Genomic DNA, 17846 nt, shown 5'->3' on the forward strand with positions numbered 1-17846 from the left:
GAATCACTGGAACCTGCCTTGAGGCTCACAGCCCGTCTACTCCCATGTTTAGTATTTGGAAGCCCCCTAGAAGGATGGTGCCGGGTCCTCTCACTCTCCCAGGAGGCCTTGGATGAAGGGGGTCCTAGGTTTGAATCTAGCCTTGGAGGGGGGGAATCTCTTTCCTGAGGCCAAATACCACCAGCTCTGTCCCACCAGCTCTGGGACCTGGACCCCTCTGTGGACCTCAGTGTCCCCATCTGCAACCTGGAACTAAAACTGTCCCCAGCCTGCCCCTCTGGGGCGCTGGGAGAGGCCCAGGAAATCAGTGGGGGGGCAGAGGGGAGGGTTCAAGGAGGCAGCTGCAGAGCATCATGGGACTCTGGGGCAGGGCAACAGGGGACTGGGGCTCTCTGGGGGCTGTTGGGGGCTGTCAGCTGTTGAGCAAGGGCTGAGGCAGCACCGGAGGGAGTGCAAGCCCTCTGGCTAGAGGTGGGGAGAAGGGCCGCCCAGTTTTGTAATCCAAGGATACAGTGCACCAGGCACCTGTGATGTACCCCGGAATTCTCTCAGCGGCCCCCTCAGACTGACGGCCCCTAAGCTTATCATCATCATCATGGTGACTGCTGTTAGTGAAGGCCTCCTTCTCCTGGTTCCCGAGAACCCACCCGCGCTGGCCAGGCCGGGGGTGGAAGGACGCCCCACTGGAGCTCACAGCCAGGGGCCTGGGGGGGATCCCTAGTCTGTGCCGCCATGGGGGTCGCCCCCCTCACCCGCCCCCGCAGTGGGGTTTCCGGAAAGGGAAGAGATGCGCTGACACTGAGGCCGGCAGGAGAAGATGAGAAGGACGTTGCAGGTGGGAGGCACGGCGTGTGAGACCGGGCAACACCTGGGAACCGCGGTCATTCTGCCCGGCCCAGGGGTGAGTGGGAGCGTGGCAAGGGCCTTGAACGCCGAGGCCAACCCGTTCGTCGCCCCTTGTTGGCGGATTGGGCCCCCCTTCCCCTCCCCCCGCCTCGGGCGGGTCCGGGAAGGCTGGACGGCCCGCGGCTGCCCTTTCAAGTCGGCCCCCGGGAGGCTCCGGAGCCGGCGGGGCGGGGGGCCGCGCGACATCAAAGCCGGCCGCCCAGCCCGATCCGGTTGCGGAAGGGGCGGGCGAGCCGGCGGGAGGCAGGTTTCGGCGGATTCCGCTGTCATCCCGGCCCGGCGGGCCAGACCCCCAGGAGGCCCGCACGTCCCCGCCAGGCCAGTCCCTGCAGGCCCGCGGCCGGGGGTGGCTGCGGGGACACGGGGCGGCGCCGCTGGGGCCGGCCGGGCTGTGTGCCCTCAGTCCAGTGCCGGCCTCCTCTGCACCTCGCTGCCCTCCTCCCTGCCCGGGGAGCCCTGGCACGGCGCCTGCTCCGGGAGGGCGGCCTTCCGGGGGGGCCTGCTCGGGGAGGGGGCCTTCTGGGGGGGGCCTGCTCGGGGAGGGGGCTTTCTCGGGAAGGGTGGCCTTCTTCGGGGGTCCTTATCGGAGAGGGGCGGCCTGCTCCGGGAGGGCGGCCTTCTGGGGGGGCCTGCTCGGGGAGGGGGCCTTCTGGGGGGAGCCTGCTCGGGGAGGGGTCTTTCTCGGGAAGGGTGGCCTTCTTCGGGGGTCCTTATCGGAGAGGGGCGGCCTGCTCCGGGAGGGGGGCTTTCTGGGGGAGGGGCATTTGCGAAGATTCCCTGGCGTCTGGCCGGCTGAGATCCAGCGGGGAGCTGGGGCTCACCTTGGGGCACCTGCTCCTCGCACCGCCATTCCACAGGAGGGTAGTCGCAGAGACCACCGTGTGTCTCAGAGACTGGCGTGCCCATCGTCCCCGCCGCCCTCTCTGGGCCGCAGCTTCCTAGCAGCTTGAGAGAGCAGACACTGGCTGCCCTTCCTGCCCTTGAGACTGAACAGCCCCTTCTCAGCCGTTTCCCCACCAGGAAAACAGGGGCTCAGGGAAATGGCTCTACTTTCTGATGTCCCAACAGTAATAATGACAACTGCGCCGTCCTGCGGCCCGCCACACCCCGCCCCACGTAAGCCTCCAGTGCCCTGTGTGGTCCATTAAGGACAGCCTTTCTCGGTGAACAGCCTGAGGCCCAGAGAGGGGACTTGCCCCAGGTCACACAGCCGGGAAATGGGACAGACGCGTGCCCAGGGAGAGGATGCGCATGGTTCCAGCAGACTCTTCCCTCATGTCCGTGCCTGCTGCCCCCCTGTTGACCACAAGACAATCGTGGGGAGTGAGGTCGGGCTGGCAATAATGAAAGCAGACACATATGGCGCAGGGTGCAGGCAGCCACCCTAAGAGGCAGGTGTACCTATCACCCCCACTTTACAGATGGGGAAACTGAGGCACTAGGCCGTTACACAGCCACCTAGTAGCAGAGCTGGGTATTGACCGGGATTTTTGGCTCCAGAGACTTGAGGCTTAGCCACTGCCTCTGGGGTGAGAAGGGCAGGGACCCTGACCCCCAGAGCCCGGGCGGGGACACATCTCAGTCAGCATGAGAACCCCAGCTGGGAGGGGCTGTATTATGCCCATTGTACAGCCGAGGGACTGAGGCACAGACCTGGGAAGTGCCCGAGCCAGAGTGTGAACCCAGCCTGTCTGGCTCCTGAGCCCCAGGGCCCAACTCCACAGCTTTGGACACAGAGCAGAGCCACCACTGCCACCATCCCCCCCTGGGCCAAACAACACGTTACAGAGCCTTGAAGGGTTTCTCTGCGCGAGGCCTTATCTGCCAAGCGGGGGCAGTTTTAATGGGCCCCTCCCAGGATGTCAGGGGCACTCAGGCTGGTGGGATGGGAGGGGTGCCCGGGTATCCGGCAGATGCCACCCCAACCCGAGATTTAAAATTCCTCCCTGGAAAATCAGATAATCAAGGAAGTCAAATACCGTGAAATGAGTGTGATCCTTGCCAGAAGCCCAGAGGGAGCACCAGAGAATTGTCACATGGCCTGCACGGGAGTGTGACTGCCCCCTCATCTCACAGGCAGGGAAACTGAGGTGCAGAACACAGCAGGGAGAGTCCACAGAGAGGATCCCACCCCCTTGCTCAGCATTTATTGAGGGCCTTCCGGGTGGCAGGCTCTGTGTTAGGGGCCTATTCAGTCCCTGCACTCCTGGAGCTCGGGGTCTGCTGAGAGTGATCCTCTGTGAGCCAGTGATGTTACCATTGTTCAATTCTGATCCAGGAGGGCTTCCCTGAGGTGGGGACATCAGCTTCACTGAGACCTGATGTCAAGTAGGAGTCAGTGAAGCTGGTGGGAAGAGCATTTCAGGCAGAGGGGGGTAGCATGTGCAAAGGCCCTGGGGCATGAAGGAGTTTGGCTCAAGAGAGTAAAGAAGAAGCCAGAAGCCTGCTGCAGAGTGAGGAGGAGCATGGAGGGAGGAGGCCGAGGGGGCAGGACCTTGGGGCTTGGAGGAGGAGCCAGCCTAGGCCAGGTCAGTACTGGGGGTGTGGCAGGGAGAGGAGGCAAGCAGGGGGGTGTCAAGGCTGGCAACCAGGGATCCAGCCTGCAGTGGCCACCTCGAGGCCACCCCAGGACTTCCAACCTCCAGAGAACCCTGGCTGGGAGCAGGATCGAGGAGGGAGCTGTCTCCATCTCCACTCCTGTTCTAAACTCTGCTCTGCTGAGCTGCTAAAAGAAAAAGGAGCGAGATCAAAAGGGAACATTTGCAAGTTAGATTTACCCTCAATTCTATTAAACCACCAAAAGCTGTTGGAAAATAGCATTAGGGCCTTCACTCCAGAACGCTGGCAGTCCCAGCCTGGAAGGCCCATGGAGGCCCTCCGGGTCCTCCCTGCAGTGGAGAAGGAGGGAGGGGCCACAAGAGGCTCTGGATCCGTGGCCTGGCTTGGTTTGTGGGCGCAGGCAATGTGCAAACGGGGAACCACCAGTGGCTCCCCCAGACGTGGCCTGCCTTCTCAAGTGTGCTGTGGACAGGGTGGGCTGTTCTGCCATAGGACGCACAGCTGTTTATGGGGTGAGCCAGTCTCCTCCTTTCTGGGGGGGGGGGGGTGGAGAGGGGAGGCGGGAGGTTGGTGGGGGAGGAAGGGGACAGAGGGGAAGGAGGGAGGATGGAAGAGGGTGGGAGGGAAGGGAGGGAGGAGGGAGGGGAGGAGGAGTCTGCTGGACGGCAGTCATTGCGGGGGGTGTCTGCATGGTGAGACCCCCACTGTCTGTTCCTTCCCCCCAGTAATATCAGCTCCCCCCAGGGGCGAGCCCCTGCACTGGGCCTGGGCCAGGCACTCTCCAGGTGGGCCTCATCTGATCCTCACAAGGACCAGACCCCAAGCTCTCCCTGGGCCTAATCCACAGGTTTACTCAGGGGCCAGGCACCGTGCATGTACGTGTGTGAACGCGCGCACACGTGTGCACGTGTATGTATTAGGTTAAGAGTACAGACTGGACTAGACTGGCTGGGCTTGGATCCTGGCTTAGCCATTTACCAGCTGTGTGACCTTGGGTGAGTGACCCAACCTCTCTGTGCCTCAATGATGAGGAGTAAATGAATTCATCTGAGAAACCCCACGGTACAGCCCCTGAAACACAGTAAGTGCTCAATTTTAGCTACTAGGATTAGGAAATGGCAGACTGTGGGATTTCCTTAGGAACGGGCACTAAACTGGAGGGAGGGGTCCATGGATGGGTCTCAGAAGGTCCTAGAAGCTTCTGGAATTGACTGCAAAGCTTTGTGTGTAGGTACGTTTTTCTGGATAGACAAGGTCCTTAGCTTTCGTCACATGACCCCCCATAAGTTGAGCCTCCCCTGTGCCAGCGTTGACAGCGTCCCCAGTGCTTGGAGGTCCCGTCTTGGCACAACTTTTGAGGGGCTGTCTGTTGCCTGGCCCAGCTTGGCCAGGGCAGGGGGTGTCTGGCTGTCCTGCAGGCCCACCACAGGCCCCACACGTGGGGGCCACGTGTGCTCAGGAACGATGAGCCCCCCCACTCAGGGGGAATCATTTTTAAGGCTGAGACAACACTGCACGTTGTATCCAAACCAGCCTCTTTCTCGGGATGGGGAGGCGCAAAAACAGATTTCAAAGGCAAGCCTTGAATAAACAAAACACAATAAAAATAACACTTCGAACCCAAATGCTGAATGGCAGCCCCCGGCGCACTCAACCAGCTGATGCCAGCCCTCCCTGGCGACAGGCACGGCCGCCCCAGGGCGTGCCAGGAGCCTGGTGCAGCTGGGGCCTACCGGGCCAGGCACCCACACCTGCCCCGCCCCCGGCAGGCCACCTGGCCCAGCCCCGCCCTCCAGGCCTTGCTGGGACTTGCGCCAGCCCCATCCTGGTGGCTGTCAGCTGGAAGGGTCCTTTGCCCAATTCTCATCCACTGAAGTCTGGGCTTCCCCATCTGGCACCAGGGACGTTGTGAGTATATGGCAAGGAGCAGTGCCCCCCAGGAACATGGACCTGCTCCTGGGAGGTAGTGTGGCTTCGCAGGTTCCCATCTTGGTTCCGCTGTGTGACCCCAGGACGGTGGCCCCACCTCTCTGGGCCTCAAGTAGCAATGGGGATCGTCACAGCAGCTCCCTCTCGGGATAGAGCTCTGGCTCCCTCCACGGCAGTCCTCGAAATTAGAACAGGAGAGAGGCTGTGGGGGAGGCCTGGGTGGACGTACGGGGAGAACACTGAGGGACCGTGGACTGCACTGTGCCAAGGGTAGGAGCTGTGCCTGGGCGACCAGAACACCTTGGCAAGTGTGACACTCTGGGTCCCAATCTCTCCTACACAATTAAAGGAACTTAAAAGAGCCTTCAGTGATCTCCCAGTTAGATGTGAAATGGAAAGGCTAAGTGCTGCAGAAAAGTGTGTGCAGTCCAGCATGTATGTGAAATTGACTTACAATGTAAAAATACACACGTGTGCGTACTTCCTTGTCTCTGGAGGGGGCCTGGGAAACGGGGCTGCCTAGCGGGAGGGACCAGGGCCTGTGGGGGACAGCTGGGAGGGGACTTCTCCCTAGTTTCCACTTGCGCACGCGTGATCTCCTCATTACAGACGTGCAGGGGTATTCTTAACGGCCTTGGGAGCTCTGCTGTCCTGACCTCCTGCCTGACTCTGACCCAGCTCCCAGGGAGCTGCCCGGAGGGACCCGGGGACCCATGTCAGGATCTGGGGTCAGGACAAAGCCCACTTCTGGACCAATCCATTACCGCCTCCGAGAAACCCTCCTGGACCCTCCGCCCGCCCTCCATGAGCCCCAGCCCAGCATTTGCCACAGTCCCATGTCTGTGTCCACGACCAGCAACACAACGTGCACGGGCCCAGGGCAAAATGAAAATACAGGGCCCCTTGATCCAATTTGATTAAGAATTTCAAGATGACAACAGCCGAGCATCAAACCAGTGCAGGGCCCTGCTAAGCGAGGGGCTCTGTGAGCATGACCACAAGGTCACACGCCTGTGAAAGCAGCCCCCTCTGTAGCTCCCTCACCAAGATGTGGGCTCCCCAAGGCAGGAACACGGTCTATGTGTTTACAGGGCCCGGCACGGAGCCGGGTATGCAGTAGAGGCTCAATTAATGTGTTCTGTGAACAAAGGAAGGAGAAGAAATGGAACCGAGGTGCGGGCAGAGCTCACCATCGACAGCCAGCCTGTGTACACTGGCTACGGCCCTGCCCTCTTGGCCCTTGCTCTCTGGGCTGGAGGAAATCTGGGCATTTTCTGGAGGAGGAAACCCCTGGGCTCCCCTGCAAACCAGCCTGTGCTTCCCCCATCACAGCACTTATCACTGCTCTCCTATCTGGAGCTCAGCTGTGTGACCCTGGGAACGTGACTTAACCTCTCTGTGCCCTGATTTCTTCACCTGAGTGGCTTATGAGAGAACACCTGTGTGTGTGGCTGGAGGCTGGGCACTGCCAGAGGACACGGCCTGGGCTAGCCCCCCTGACTTCTCTGGGCCCGTTTCCTTATCTGCAAACGGGGCTAAGGAGATGCCCCCGTAGGGGGGTAGAGGCCTAGTGAGGTGGCGACACTCAGGACAAAGGACAGTGGTTCCCTGCCTCTCCCGTCCCTTCCTTCTGCCCTGGGCTGGGAGTCATTCCTCCCCCTCCGCCACCCCCAAACTAGCCCCAGCTCCCAGCGCCCCCACCCCGGTGTGGCACAGGTCTGCCCATGGCCCAGGCGAGGGGGATTGCTCAGAGTGAGACGGAGGGACAAGAACTGGTAGAGACCAGTGTGGGGGGCCGTGCCCCTGCCCTGCCCCCAGAGGTCCAGATGGGTCTGAGGGTGCTGAGGGGGGGCACCCTTCCGGGCCTTCCAGCCACACTGCTCCCCGGAGCCCAGGAGGGACTGCCACCCACCACCCTGAGCAGACATGTGCTTGTGAAAAGGGCCCTAAGTGGGGCCCCTGGGGAGGGTGAGATGAGGACCTAGAACAGCTGGAAGGAGTTCCCTCCCCTCACTGCACACCCCTCCCTCCCTCCTCTCCCCCTTCTTGGTTACCCCACCGTCAAGTTCAGGCTCTGCCTGCAGTGGGGGAGGGGCCTGTTGGTGGACAGACCTACAGAGGGCGGAGATGGGGGAAGGGGGTGCAGAATGTGGGGGCTGGGGTCACTGGGAGACCCTAACTGTGGGACAGTACGTATGCGTGTCTCTGAGTATGTGGTGCTTCCAGGCGTGTGTGATGTGGGTCTTTGTGTATGCACAGGTGTGGGTGTGTTACTGGTGCGTGTACCTTTGTGTGTAAGTGTGGCTGGTGTCTGGGGGGCATGTCTTCGTGGGGTGTGTCTCTGTGTGTCTGTGGAGTGCCTCTCTGTGTAGTGTGCCTCTCTGTGTGGTGCGTGTTTCTCCGGTGTCTGTGTGTGTGGTGTGCCACTGTGTGTGTCTCTGGTGTCTCCCTGTGGTGTATTTGCTGTGTGTGGTATCATGAGTGTCTTCATGGGCCCTGTCTTCGGGTCTTCAGGTGGACCCTATCTGTGGGTGTCTGTGGGTGTCTGTGTGTGTGTGTGTGTGTGTGTGTGTGTGTGTGTGTGTGGTATCTGTGTGTTTGCCGTGTGGTATGTTTGCTGTGTGGGTGTCTCTCCCTGGGCTCTGTCTGCGGATGTCTGTGTGTGTGTGGTGAGTTTGCTGGTGTGTCTGTATGTGTGGTGTCCCGGTGTGTGGTGTGTGGTGTGCACAGTGTGTGTCTTTGTGGGCCCTGTGTGTGGGTGTCTGTGCGTGTGGTGTGTTTGCTGTGCGTGTGTGTGTATGTGTGGTGTGCAGTGTGTGCCGTGTGTGTCTCCCTGGGCCCTGTCTGCGGGAGTGTGTGTGTGTGTGTGTGTGTGTGTGTGTGTGTGTGTGTGGCGTCTCTGTGTGGGGTGCGGTGCGTCCCCGCGTGTGTGTTGCGCTGTGACTGGCGGGACGTGCGGCCCGAGCCGACGCTCAGGGTCCTCGTGACCGGGTCCACGACGGTGAGGCGGGCAGCGGGAGGCGGGCGGAGGGGGTAACGGGGCGGGGCGGGGACAGGAAGGGCCGGCGAGGGGCGCCGGGGCGGGAGGCGGCGGAGGGGAGGGGGCCCCGGGGTGGAGAGTCCCCCCACGCCCCGGAAAGCGCTGGGAGACCTGGGGGGCCGCGCCCCGGCCGTCCCGCTTTGGGGGTCCCCAGCCGCCCCCCGCCCTTTGACTCCACGCGGACTCCACGTGCAGTGCTCGCTGCGGACAGCGCTGCTGCCGCTTAGCAGTTTCTGGGTTCACACCCACGAAAAGCCAGACACAGGAGCTGGGGGGCTGGGGTGGGGCGCGCCCCCCGCGGCCCGGCCGCGAGCTCGGGCAGGTGGCAGGAGGCGCGGGCGCGGCGCGAGGGGAAAAGTTTCCGACCCTGGAGCCAGAGGCCGAGAAGTTTCGGCCGCGCCGGGCGGCGCCAAAGCCAGGCCAACACTGCCCCCGCGTGGGCGCGGCGCGGCGCTGCAGCCGGGGAGGGCGGGGGCGCCGCCGCCCTGCGGGGAAACTGAGGCTCAGAGACGGCGAGGTGGGCTGCGCAAGGCCACCGCGGGAGGTGCGGTAAACTCAAGCCTCCTCTGAGACCCGCGGGCTCTCCAGGAAATAGAAATAGTGGGCGGGGCGTGCAAGTCCAGAAAAGGAGGCGGAGGGGAGCGGTCATTGAAATCCCACCCCACCCCCCAGTGAAGGGGGGCTGTAGCCTTGTCCCCATCCCATCCCCCACAGGGCTTCTCCACACGTGCCTAGATCTGCGGCCCTTCATCTGGAGCCAGGCCACCCCTTCAAGACAGGCCTCCCCCATCACTACGCGTCCTGGCGCTAAGAGCCCCACCGCCCGTCCCCCCAAATCCCATCCTCTCCTGATCAGCACGGTGCCTGGGCGTGGACTCTGTGGCCGTTTCCTCACTGGCCAGGAGGTGGCGATAAAGACCTGCATCCTCGGCCTGGCGAGGGGTTGGGGCCAAAGCGCTGCTTGAAGGAGAGAGGGGAGGGGACGGGCGCAAACTTCGTCCTGCGGGTTGGAACACGGTTGTGGCCAAACCTGCAGACAGGCGTATCGGGGTGGCACTGTGGGGTCGGTGCAGCGGTCAGATAGACTCCAGGCAGTACCTGCCACCTCCTGACGTGGCTCTGAACACTGCCCACCCCCATCCCCCCAGACTGGGAGAGAAACATGTGCCCCAGCCCACCCAGATGCTTGCCCTCCAGGGACCAGATGGTGTGAGCCTGGCCTGAGGAACGCAGAAGACAAACGGTTGTGCACACACAGGGCTCTTTCCCTCACCCCACAGTGGAGGTCAGCAAGCAGCCTTTGGTTCCAGTCAAAGAGGGAGGCTGGGGGCCAGTGCCTGTTTCAGGTTAGGGCTGATCCAGGTTGATAGAGGCTTGGTCCCAGGTTTGAGGTGTGTGGTAGGGTCTCCCACCTTCCAGAAGGGTTTACTTGGAACAAGCCCTGACCCCTGAGGATGCCTCACCCCACCCTCAGCCTCATCCCAGCTGACTCCGCCCCCTCTATCCCCCTGGTCTAGGACCCTGAGGAGACCAGCAACCAGACACCTGGAGAGGCTTATAGGGTGAGATCAGGCAGCAGGTCCCAGCCGCCTGGGATGTGCATTTATTTGTGTGGCAGGGAAGGCCTCTCCTCACTCGCCCGCCGTGTCCTGGCCTGGAGTTGGGGTCCAGCGGCCATTCACCTCTGAGCCCGCTGCGGGGTTGTGGAAGGCAGGAGAAGCTGGTACCCCTTGGGGCGGCCCCGCTTCAGGACCGTGTGCAGCACCAAGCTGGGCAGGAAGGACTCCTAGACAGAAAAGGACGACCAGCTGGGCGCTGCGGGGGGCCTCCAGGCGGGCGAGGGGGTTCCCTGGGCGCAGGGGTGTTCTACACCACAGCGTGAGGGGGCAGGCGCTGCGGTCAGCCCCCTTTTACAGATGAGGTAACTGAGACGCAAAAAGACCCCACTGCTTGCAAGTATGGAGCCGGGGTCTGGACCCAGCCAGCCCAGCTCGAGAGCCACCCCCTAGCCAAGGCGTAGGGAGGCTTCACCCGGCAACCAGCCACCCCACCGGGCTCCAGGCGGCCAGCTGCCAGCAGCTGCTCACCAGCTTCTGGCCCCAGGAGGGCGACTTGCCCCCCTGCTCCAGGATGCTGTGGGTGCCCAGGAAGGTTTTGAGGTCACCCCGCTGCCTCTGGGTGGTGGCCCTGGGGATGAACGGCAGGCTGCTGTTCACGGAGGCATCCTCAGAGAAGTGGCCCTGCGGCTCCTGGGTGGGCCTGAGGGGGACAGAAGCCCGTGAGCTGCGTGGACGCTAAGTCCGAGGTCCACCCATGGCTGGCATGGCCCTCAAGGGCCCAGACCCTCAGCCTGCCCACTGCTGGGCGGGAGGTCTGCAGGGTGAGGAGGGGAGCCCGGGTGCTGACGTGGAGCCCAGCCCCTTCCCCGAAGCCTCACAGGCAGGGCCTGGCCGTGGCCTCCTCCACGGCTCTGGAGTACAGGGTTTTGGGCAAACTCTCCAGCCATCTCCCGACACTCCTGAACACCCGCTCTGATGCCGCCGACTGGGTGGCTGTCCCGTTCTCGTTCTCGAGGCTGCCCTGCCAGACTGGAGGAGAGAGGGTGCGGATGAGATCTCTACCGGGAGGGGGCACCCGCGCCCCCACGCTCCCCTCCTCCCTCTGGCAGGCAAGGCCAGGCAGAGCCCTGTCTCCATGGCAACCCCAGGCTCCCCAGCGCCTTCTGGCTGCCTCCAGAGAAGGCTCCGGTTTTAAAACTATCTTGCGTGACTGTTTCTGCCTTTATTACCCAAGCTGTGCACCCCCAGCACACACACACCCACTCCTGCTCCAGCCCGGAAAGGGCGGCCCCCTTGCCCACCGCGGGAAGACCAGGCACCGCCCATGGAAATCCGATGTTGCGACTCCTACGGGGTTGGAGGGGGGTCTTGGGGCTGGGGGTCTTTCCTGTCCAACAGCTGCCCTTCCGGCTGGTCAGAGACCCCGAATTCCCCCGTGGCCACCTCGGGATGGACAGGGCTGGGAAGCAGCTGGCCGAGCCCCACTCTGCTGCCCTGGGGTGTGTGACCACAGCCCCTTGTGGCCAGTGGCTGACAAGGAAGCATCTCCTAGGCCAGCCAACTGCCATTCACAGGACACTGCTTCTCCAGGCGCCCCCTTTCCTTGGCGTCCCACGAGTGGCCCGGGGCACCTGGCTTCTCTTCTTGGCTGCTGCGTCACCTGCTCTCAGGTGACCTTGGCTTCCCCAGCAAACCACCAGAAGTTGGGCAAAATCGCAGCTTCTATCTCCAACTTCCTGTGACCCTAGGGGGCTGGGTGGGGTCCCTCCTGAATTGGGGAGGGTCCTGGATTTTTAGAGCTTTACCCACAGTGAGGCTTTGAGGCAGCTGTTTCCTGAAACGGCACACAGTAGGTGCTCGATAAATAGGTGCAGGCTGTGGACTGTTGGAGGCCCTGGGGCTGCTGGACCCCGAGAAGAAAAGAGCAGAGAAGAGGCCGGGCAGATGGAGAAAGGGAAGCTGGCGAAGGTTACACCGGAGCGGGGACACGTATCTTCCCGCCTGCCTCTTGACACCCACTTCAGAAAGCACCGGAAACTGCCCACATGGACACCATCACATCCGTCCTGAAAGCGCTGAGCGCAGACTTCTGCCCAGCAAGCCGGCCTGGTGGCTCCCAGCTTCTTCCCACCACCCAAGCGGTGCCAGCCTTCCCCAGCAGAGAAGGTTTGATCTTCTGGACCTTTCTGGGCACCTCCTCATCCAGGTCCCTGAGGTCTGCCTTCCCTGGATATGGGAAGAAGATGCTTCTGGTGCCTTCCAGCCTTCTCCAGCCCCCGTAGGCCATGTGGGGGGCCAGGCATGGGGTCGGGGGGCTGCGGAGGCAGCTTCCATGGTGAGCAGATATGGTGTGTGGGGACCCTTGGCAGCGAGAAGTCCCTCAGTGGTGGCCAGGCCTGGGCAGCCGCTGTCTCCTGGGCCACGACTGTGGCTGCTCCCTGGCGCCAACTGCCTTGGGACACCTCTGCTGGACCTCGGACCCTCTCTTTGGTCCTTGAAGGTCACCCTGACATCCTTCGGAGAGGCCAGTTCAGGTGCCTCCTCAGCAGGGCCAGTGCCTCTTAACCTTTGCCGGCTGCTCCCTTACTCTCAGGACCCAGAGCCTTAGCCTCTGCTCTCTCGGCTCCAGGCTGGAACTTTCTGGAACCCCAGGGTTCCCCATCCTGTCTCTTACCTGCACAGCTACGCTCCCAGTAGCGGAGTGCTGTGTCCCGTAGGGTCTCGTCAGCAAATCGCACTCGGAAGGGGTAGCACCGCCTGCGGGGCCCTGAGCCTTCCCCCGAGGAGCTGTGGGTGAACACAGCCTTGAGCTTGGGGGCCTGTGGACTGTGGGGCCTGCCGAGAGGCCAGGGGCAGGGAAGGGCCAGGGCCTGAGTCCCAAGTCCCCACTCCACCTGTGATCCTGACGGCCACAGCAGCTGGCCTTTTCTGAGCCCACCAAACCCACACAACCCTGTGAAACACAGTTATTACTCCCATTCTACAGATGAGGAAACTGAGGCACAGAGACTTTTTGCAACTTGCCCAAGGTCACACAGCTGGTAAGGGGTGGAGCCAAGATTTGAATCCTGGTTCCAGAGCCGGTGTTCTTCTATATCAAGCAATTCAGCAGAGAGAATAAAGATATGAACTCGGCAGTCAGGCAGTCCTGGGGTTCAATCTTAACTCTTTTGAGCCTCAGTTTCTCTATCTGTAAAATGAGGATTATCGTTGTGCCCACTGTACAGAGTGGTGAAAGATGAAATGGACAGCAACACGCCCCACCCAGGGTTTGCGGGGCCCAGAGTGAACACCTCTAACTGGGAACTCTTCTTATTATAATTGTCATTCTCATCATGCCCCTTCCCAGCGTGTGACCTTGGGCAGACGACCCTCCAGTCTCCATTTTCCAGTTTTCCCCTTTAAGTTATGTATTATATATTGCACGATAACAGCATCCTTATAAGAGTTTGGTGAATATCAAATAACTTAAGTGAGACTTCTACCACAGGGCCTGGCACGGGGCCTGGGCTCAATAAAGGGTGTCTGTTATTGTTACGTTTATTGTTATTAATTTCAGCCTCAACAGCAAGGCTGCAGGAGGGTCCACCTGTTCCATCCATGGCTCTGTTATTCAGAAATGCCATGTTCTGCCTTAAGTACGTACATATTGATATATCCACATCCATTTATCTGACCACATTCTCACGTCTGTGTGGACGCAGAGGGGATGCTTCTCATCGGCCCAGGGAAGAGCCAGGCAGCCAGGAGGGGTCCAAGGCAGTCCCCTGGCTACAGGCATTGGGACCTGGTCCTCAAGCTGTCTGCTTATCAGTCCTGTTCTGCGCTGGCCTCAGGGCCAGGCCAAGCCTTACCCCAGCTCTGCCCTCAGGTCTGAAATCTCAGCTTCTCCTCTCAAAGCCTGCTGGAGCTCATTCTAATGCAGCCTGGCCTCCCTGGAGGGCCTACCAGGGAATCTCACACCCCGGAAGGTGCTCAACTATTAGCTCTTGAACAGGAAACACTGGGAATGTGTCCAGCTGTGCTGTGGCTCACATTTGAGATCATGAATTCCATACTTTCATGTATTACATCTTGTGAGAAGTAGTGTGTTTATGTGGCCTGATTGATTTAAAGTTCCTGGGTTGGCAAATGTGTTTCATTTCTGGCACCTACTCTGATCCATTAGTGGTAGGTGGTATCTGCCTGGGGTACTGTATCAGGAAGGGTTCTGAGGCTCAGTGGGGAAAAGTGCTGTGATCAATTAGTACTGTCTGCCATGGGTCCAGGATAAGAAGGAATGGAATGTATGTTCCATTTTTACATTTTACATTTTTACATTTTAGAGTATATTTACTCTCCCTGGTCTTTGAATTCCTGGGCAATGCTCTTCACCCTTCACCCCTGTTTAAGCCTACTTAAGCTGGAGGAATTTTTCCTGCATTCTTTCCCCCTCCATTAGAGCTACGGCACCTAGGCTCAGGAAGCTCTAATGCTCAGGCTCTTCTCCTACCTCCATTCCTTATTTTATTTCCCCCGATATTTGACATATAGTAAAACCTAATAAAAGTTAGAGGAAGACGTGGATGAGTGAATGGTGGGATGGGCAAAAGGATGAAAGACTAGTGGGTGGGTGGGTGGGTGGGTGGACTGATGGATGGACTTATGGATGAATTAATGAAAAGGTCTGAATAGAAGGACTGGATCTTAGGGAGGTTGGGTAGATGTATGGAAGGGTGGGTGAATGATCATGTAAATTAGTATGTAGACTTGTAGATGGCTTCATGACTAGATTAGAGATGGATAGTATGCTGGATTTATAAGTGCATGGAAAGATTTGTAGATGATTGATCATTGGATTCATGGATGGGTGGATAGAATTCTGGGAGTTTGTGAATAGATAGATGACTAGCTAGATGGATGGATGGATGGATGAGTGGATCAACAGGAGACCTGATTCATGGGTGAATGGATGGATGGATGGAGAGATTCATGAATAGGTTGTGGAAAATCTGGTTCACTGATAAGATGTATGCAAGGATGGATGGGTGAATGGGAGAATGAATACATGAATGGATTCATGGATGAATTATGAATGTGTTGGTAGAAGACCTGATTAATGGATAAATGGATTCATAGATGTTGATGGATGATCCTTGAATGGGCTGGGAATCCTTGAATGGGCTGGGAAAAGAACTGATTCATGGATAGATCTATGTAATGATGAGTGGGTGGGTGGGTGGATGGATGGATGGATGGATGGATGCGTGGATACATGGGTAGATTCACCGATGGATTATGAATGCTTTGGCAGAAGACCTGAGTCATGGATGGACACATAGGTGGATGAATAGGTGGATAGATGTATCAATTCATGGGTGAACGACAAAGGAAAGGAAGGAAAGAAAAGCTTCTTCTCCCCACTCCCCTCCCCCCATCCTCCCATAACTCACTGGTTGGCCTTCTTGACTGTGGTGAATTGTGAGTGATCTCTCTTCAGGGGCCCCAGGGCAGGTATCTGATGGAGCAAAATCTTCTTAAGACTATTCCGGAAGTACGATGACTTGCCCCTTGAAGACAAATAGGCCACAGCTGGCATGAGTGGTCAAGGTCCCCCACCCTCGGAGCATCCATGGCAACCCTGTCCCCACCAACAGGTCACTGACACTTACCGCAGGTCTGGGAGGAAGGAGTAGTTGGGACACTGAGGACACCTCCGGCAGTGCTCTGACACACCCCTTTGATGTGGCGATGCTGGGAACCAGGAGGAGGTGGAAAGAGTTATGAGCCTTTGCTTGGGGACAGTCCTTCCTACGCTCTTCCTAGTTATGCGGCCTTGGGCCTCGGCTTCCTCATCTGTACAATAGGGGCAATGGTAGAGCCACCCTCAAGGGGAGGTTGCTAGGACTGTGCTAGGAATACACGACTAATATTAGCATCATTCTGGGCATCATGGTGGGCCCCCCACCGGAAATGACTCAGCCCCGCCCTTGCCCCGCCCCCTGGGGGCGCCACAGGGCCTCACTCGGTGGCTGCGGCTGCTCCTCCTCACGCTCCACCCCAAGCTGGCGCAGGAACCCCCGGAACCTGCTGGGGAGGAGGAGCTCCCCCAGGAGGGCACCCAGGGACTCCGGGGCCTCCTTGGCCGAGCCCCTTCGGGGGTCCTCGCACTCTCCAGGTCCGCGGCGCGGGGGCGCCGGTGCCCGGGGCGCGCGAGCCAGGAGCAGGGGCGGCAGTAGCAGCGACCTCAGCCCTGTGCGTTCCTGCGCCGCCCGCGGGGCCACGGTGGGCAGGGCGGGCAGGCGCGGCAGGGGGCTCCGGACGCCCACCCCAGGCTCTGTGTGCGAGGACGCGCACCTGGGGGCCTGCCACCACCCTGCGTCGCTCCCCAAGGCCCTCGAACTCCCTGAGCCCCCCGCGCCAGAAGATGCTCGCAGCTGGGGCGCAGGCAGCCTGGGCAGCAGCGGGTCGCTCCTTCGGCGAGCGCCGTCGCCGGGGAACCCCTTGGGCGCCACCTGCTGGGCCCCCGGGTTGGGGTGACGCTGGGGCATGGCTGGCCCTGCGCTGGGCTCAGGCCATCCTCACGTCAGTGGGGGCGGGGGGTGCCGTGTGAAGTGGAGAGGAGGGCAGAGACCTGCCCCCAGGCCATAGCGCCCAGAGCGGGGCAGTGTGGTTTGGGGGTGACACCACTGGCCCCCCAGACAGTGAGTGGTTCAGGCTAGAGCCTCTGTTTCCTCACCTGAAAAATGATGACGGTAGGCATACCCACCTTTTTGAGTTGCTGTGACGTTTAATGAGCAAGCGCATGTCAGTGGCTTAGAAGAGTGGCAGGCACGTTGTACCTGCTCAGCAAGACGAGTTGCTCTTCTTATTCTTTTCAAATTATTACTATTTAGGATTTAGTAATAATTTGTTATTGTATATATTGTATATATTGTATTGTATATATTGCTATATACAATAATTTAGTTACAAGGATAACCTTGTAACTTTGTAACCTAGAGAGCCAACTAATTAACTTCTCTCGGTGCCGTCAGGGGATAACAGAGCCCCTGCTCCTTTGTAAGAATGAATAACATCCCGCGGTAGAGAGCAGTTAGCACTGGAGTGTTCCAGTCCAGGAGGCTGTTACTGTTATTAGCGCTCTGCTGGGAACTGAGAAACCCAGAACCAGCTTGAAAGGAGAGACCCTCAGAGCCCCGTGGGTGGGGGCCTGTTGAAAATACAGATGCCCCGGATGCTGATTCAGTAGGTCTGGGGAGGGGCCAAGACACATATTTTTAATAAACACCTCCTTTGGAAGACAGACCCCAGGCCTGCCCCCTGCTTCTGACACTGGGGGTCTGGGAGCTGCTTCCTCCGTACCACACCCAGTCCCAGACTGTTGTCAGCTCTGAGCTGGCTCCTAGTGTCACACTCACCCTGGTGGGGCTTCTGGGTGAGGCCAGAGGAGGTCCTGTGAGTTTAGAGCCCCCTAACAGGTGGGCTGGTCCTTGGGAGAGCCCATCTTCCTGGCCTGGTCCCTCTGCAGCCCCTCCCTGCTGCCTCCAGGGCCTCTTCAGGGTCATTGTGATCCGCCCCCACCCAAGGCCAGCTGAGGAGCATCTGCACTGAGGCCTGGGGGCAGAGGGCGGGGCTGTTATGCTCAAGATAACAAGACTGCTGTCACAAGGGGGTGGTGGGGCTCCTGACCAGGAGGGACAGAGGGCCCAGGGTTCGGCTACCCCCTCCCAACCCGGAGGCCCAGGTGGGTCATGTTTGGGCTGGGTGGCTCTGGAAGTAAAACTTCCGCCAGAAGCCTGGGCAGTAAGAATGCCTGGAAACGAAGAGACCTATTTTGAGTCCATGCTGTGCTCTGTTTGCTGTGTGATGCT

General features: G+C 59.8%; 1 protein-coding gene across 1 annotated transcript; it reads right to left on the reverse strand.

Annotated features, from left to right (window-relative positions):
* Positions 1–9923: 9923 nt before the first annotated feature.
* C28H9orf50 (chromosome 28 C9orf50 homolog) lies at positions 9924–16523 on the reverse strand. Its single transcript, XM_058524786.1, has 7 exons — positions 15998–16523; positions 15645–15726; positions 15426–15542; positions 12668–12780; positions 10881–11022; positions 10522–10717; positions 9924–10220 (listed from the first exon to the last, which is right to left on the reverse strand). The coding sequence occupies exons 1-7, from the start codon at positions 16521–16523 to the stop codon at positions 10113–10115; spliced, it is 1284 nt and encodes a 427-aa protein (XP_058380769.1). The 3' UTR covers positions 9924–10112.
* Positions 16524–17846: the final 1323 nt, after the last annotated feature.

The sequence above is a fragment of the Diceros bicornis genome, chromosome 28 (genome assembly GCF_020826845.1).
Source record: "Diceros bicornis minor isolate mBicDic1 chromosome 28, mDicBic1.mat.cur, whole genome shotgun sequence".
NCBI lineage: Eukaryota > Metazoa > Chordata > Mammalia > Perissodactyla > Rhinocerotidae > Diceros > Diceros bicornis.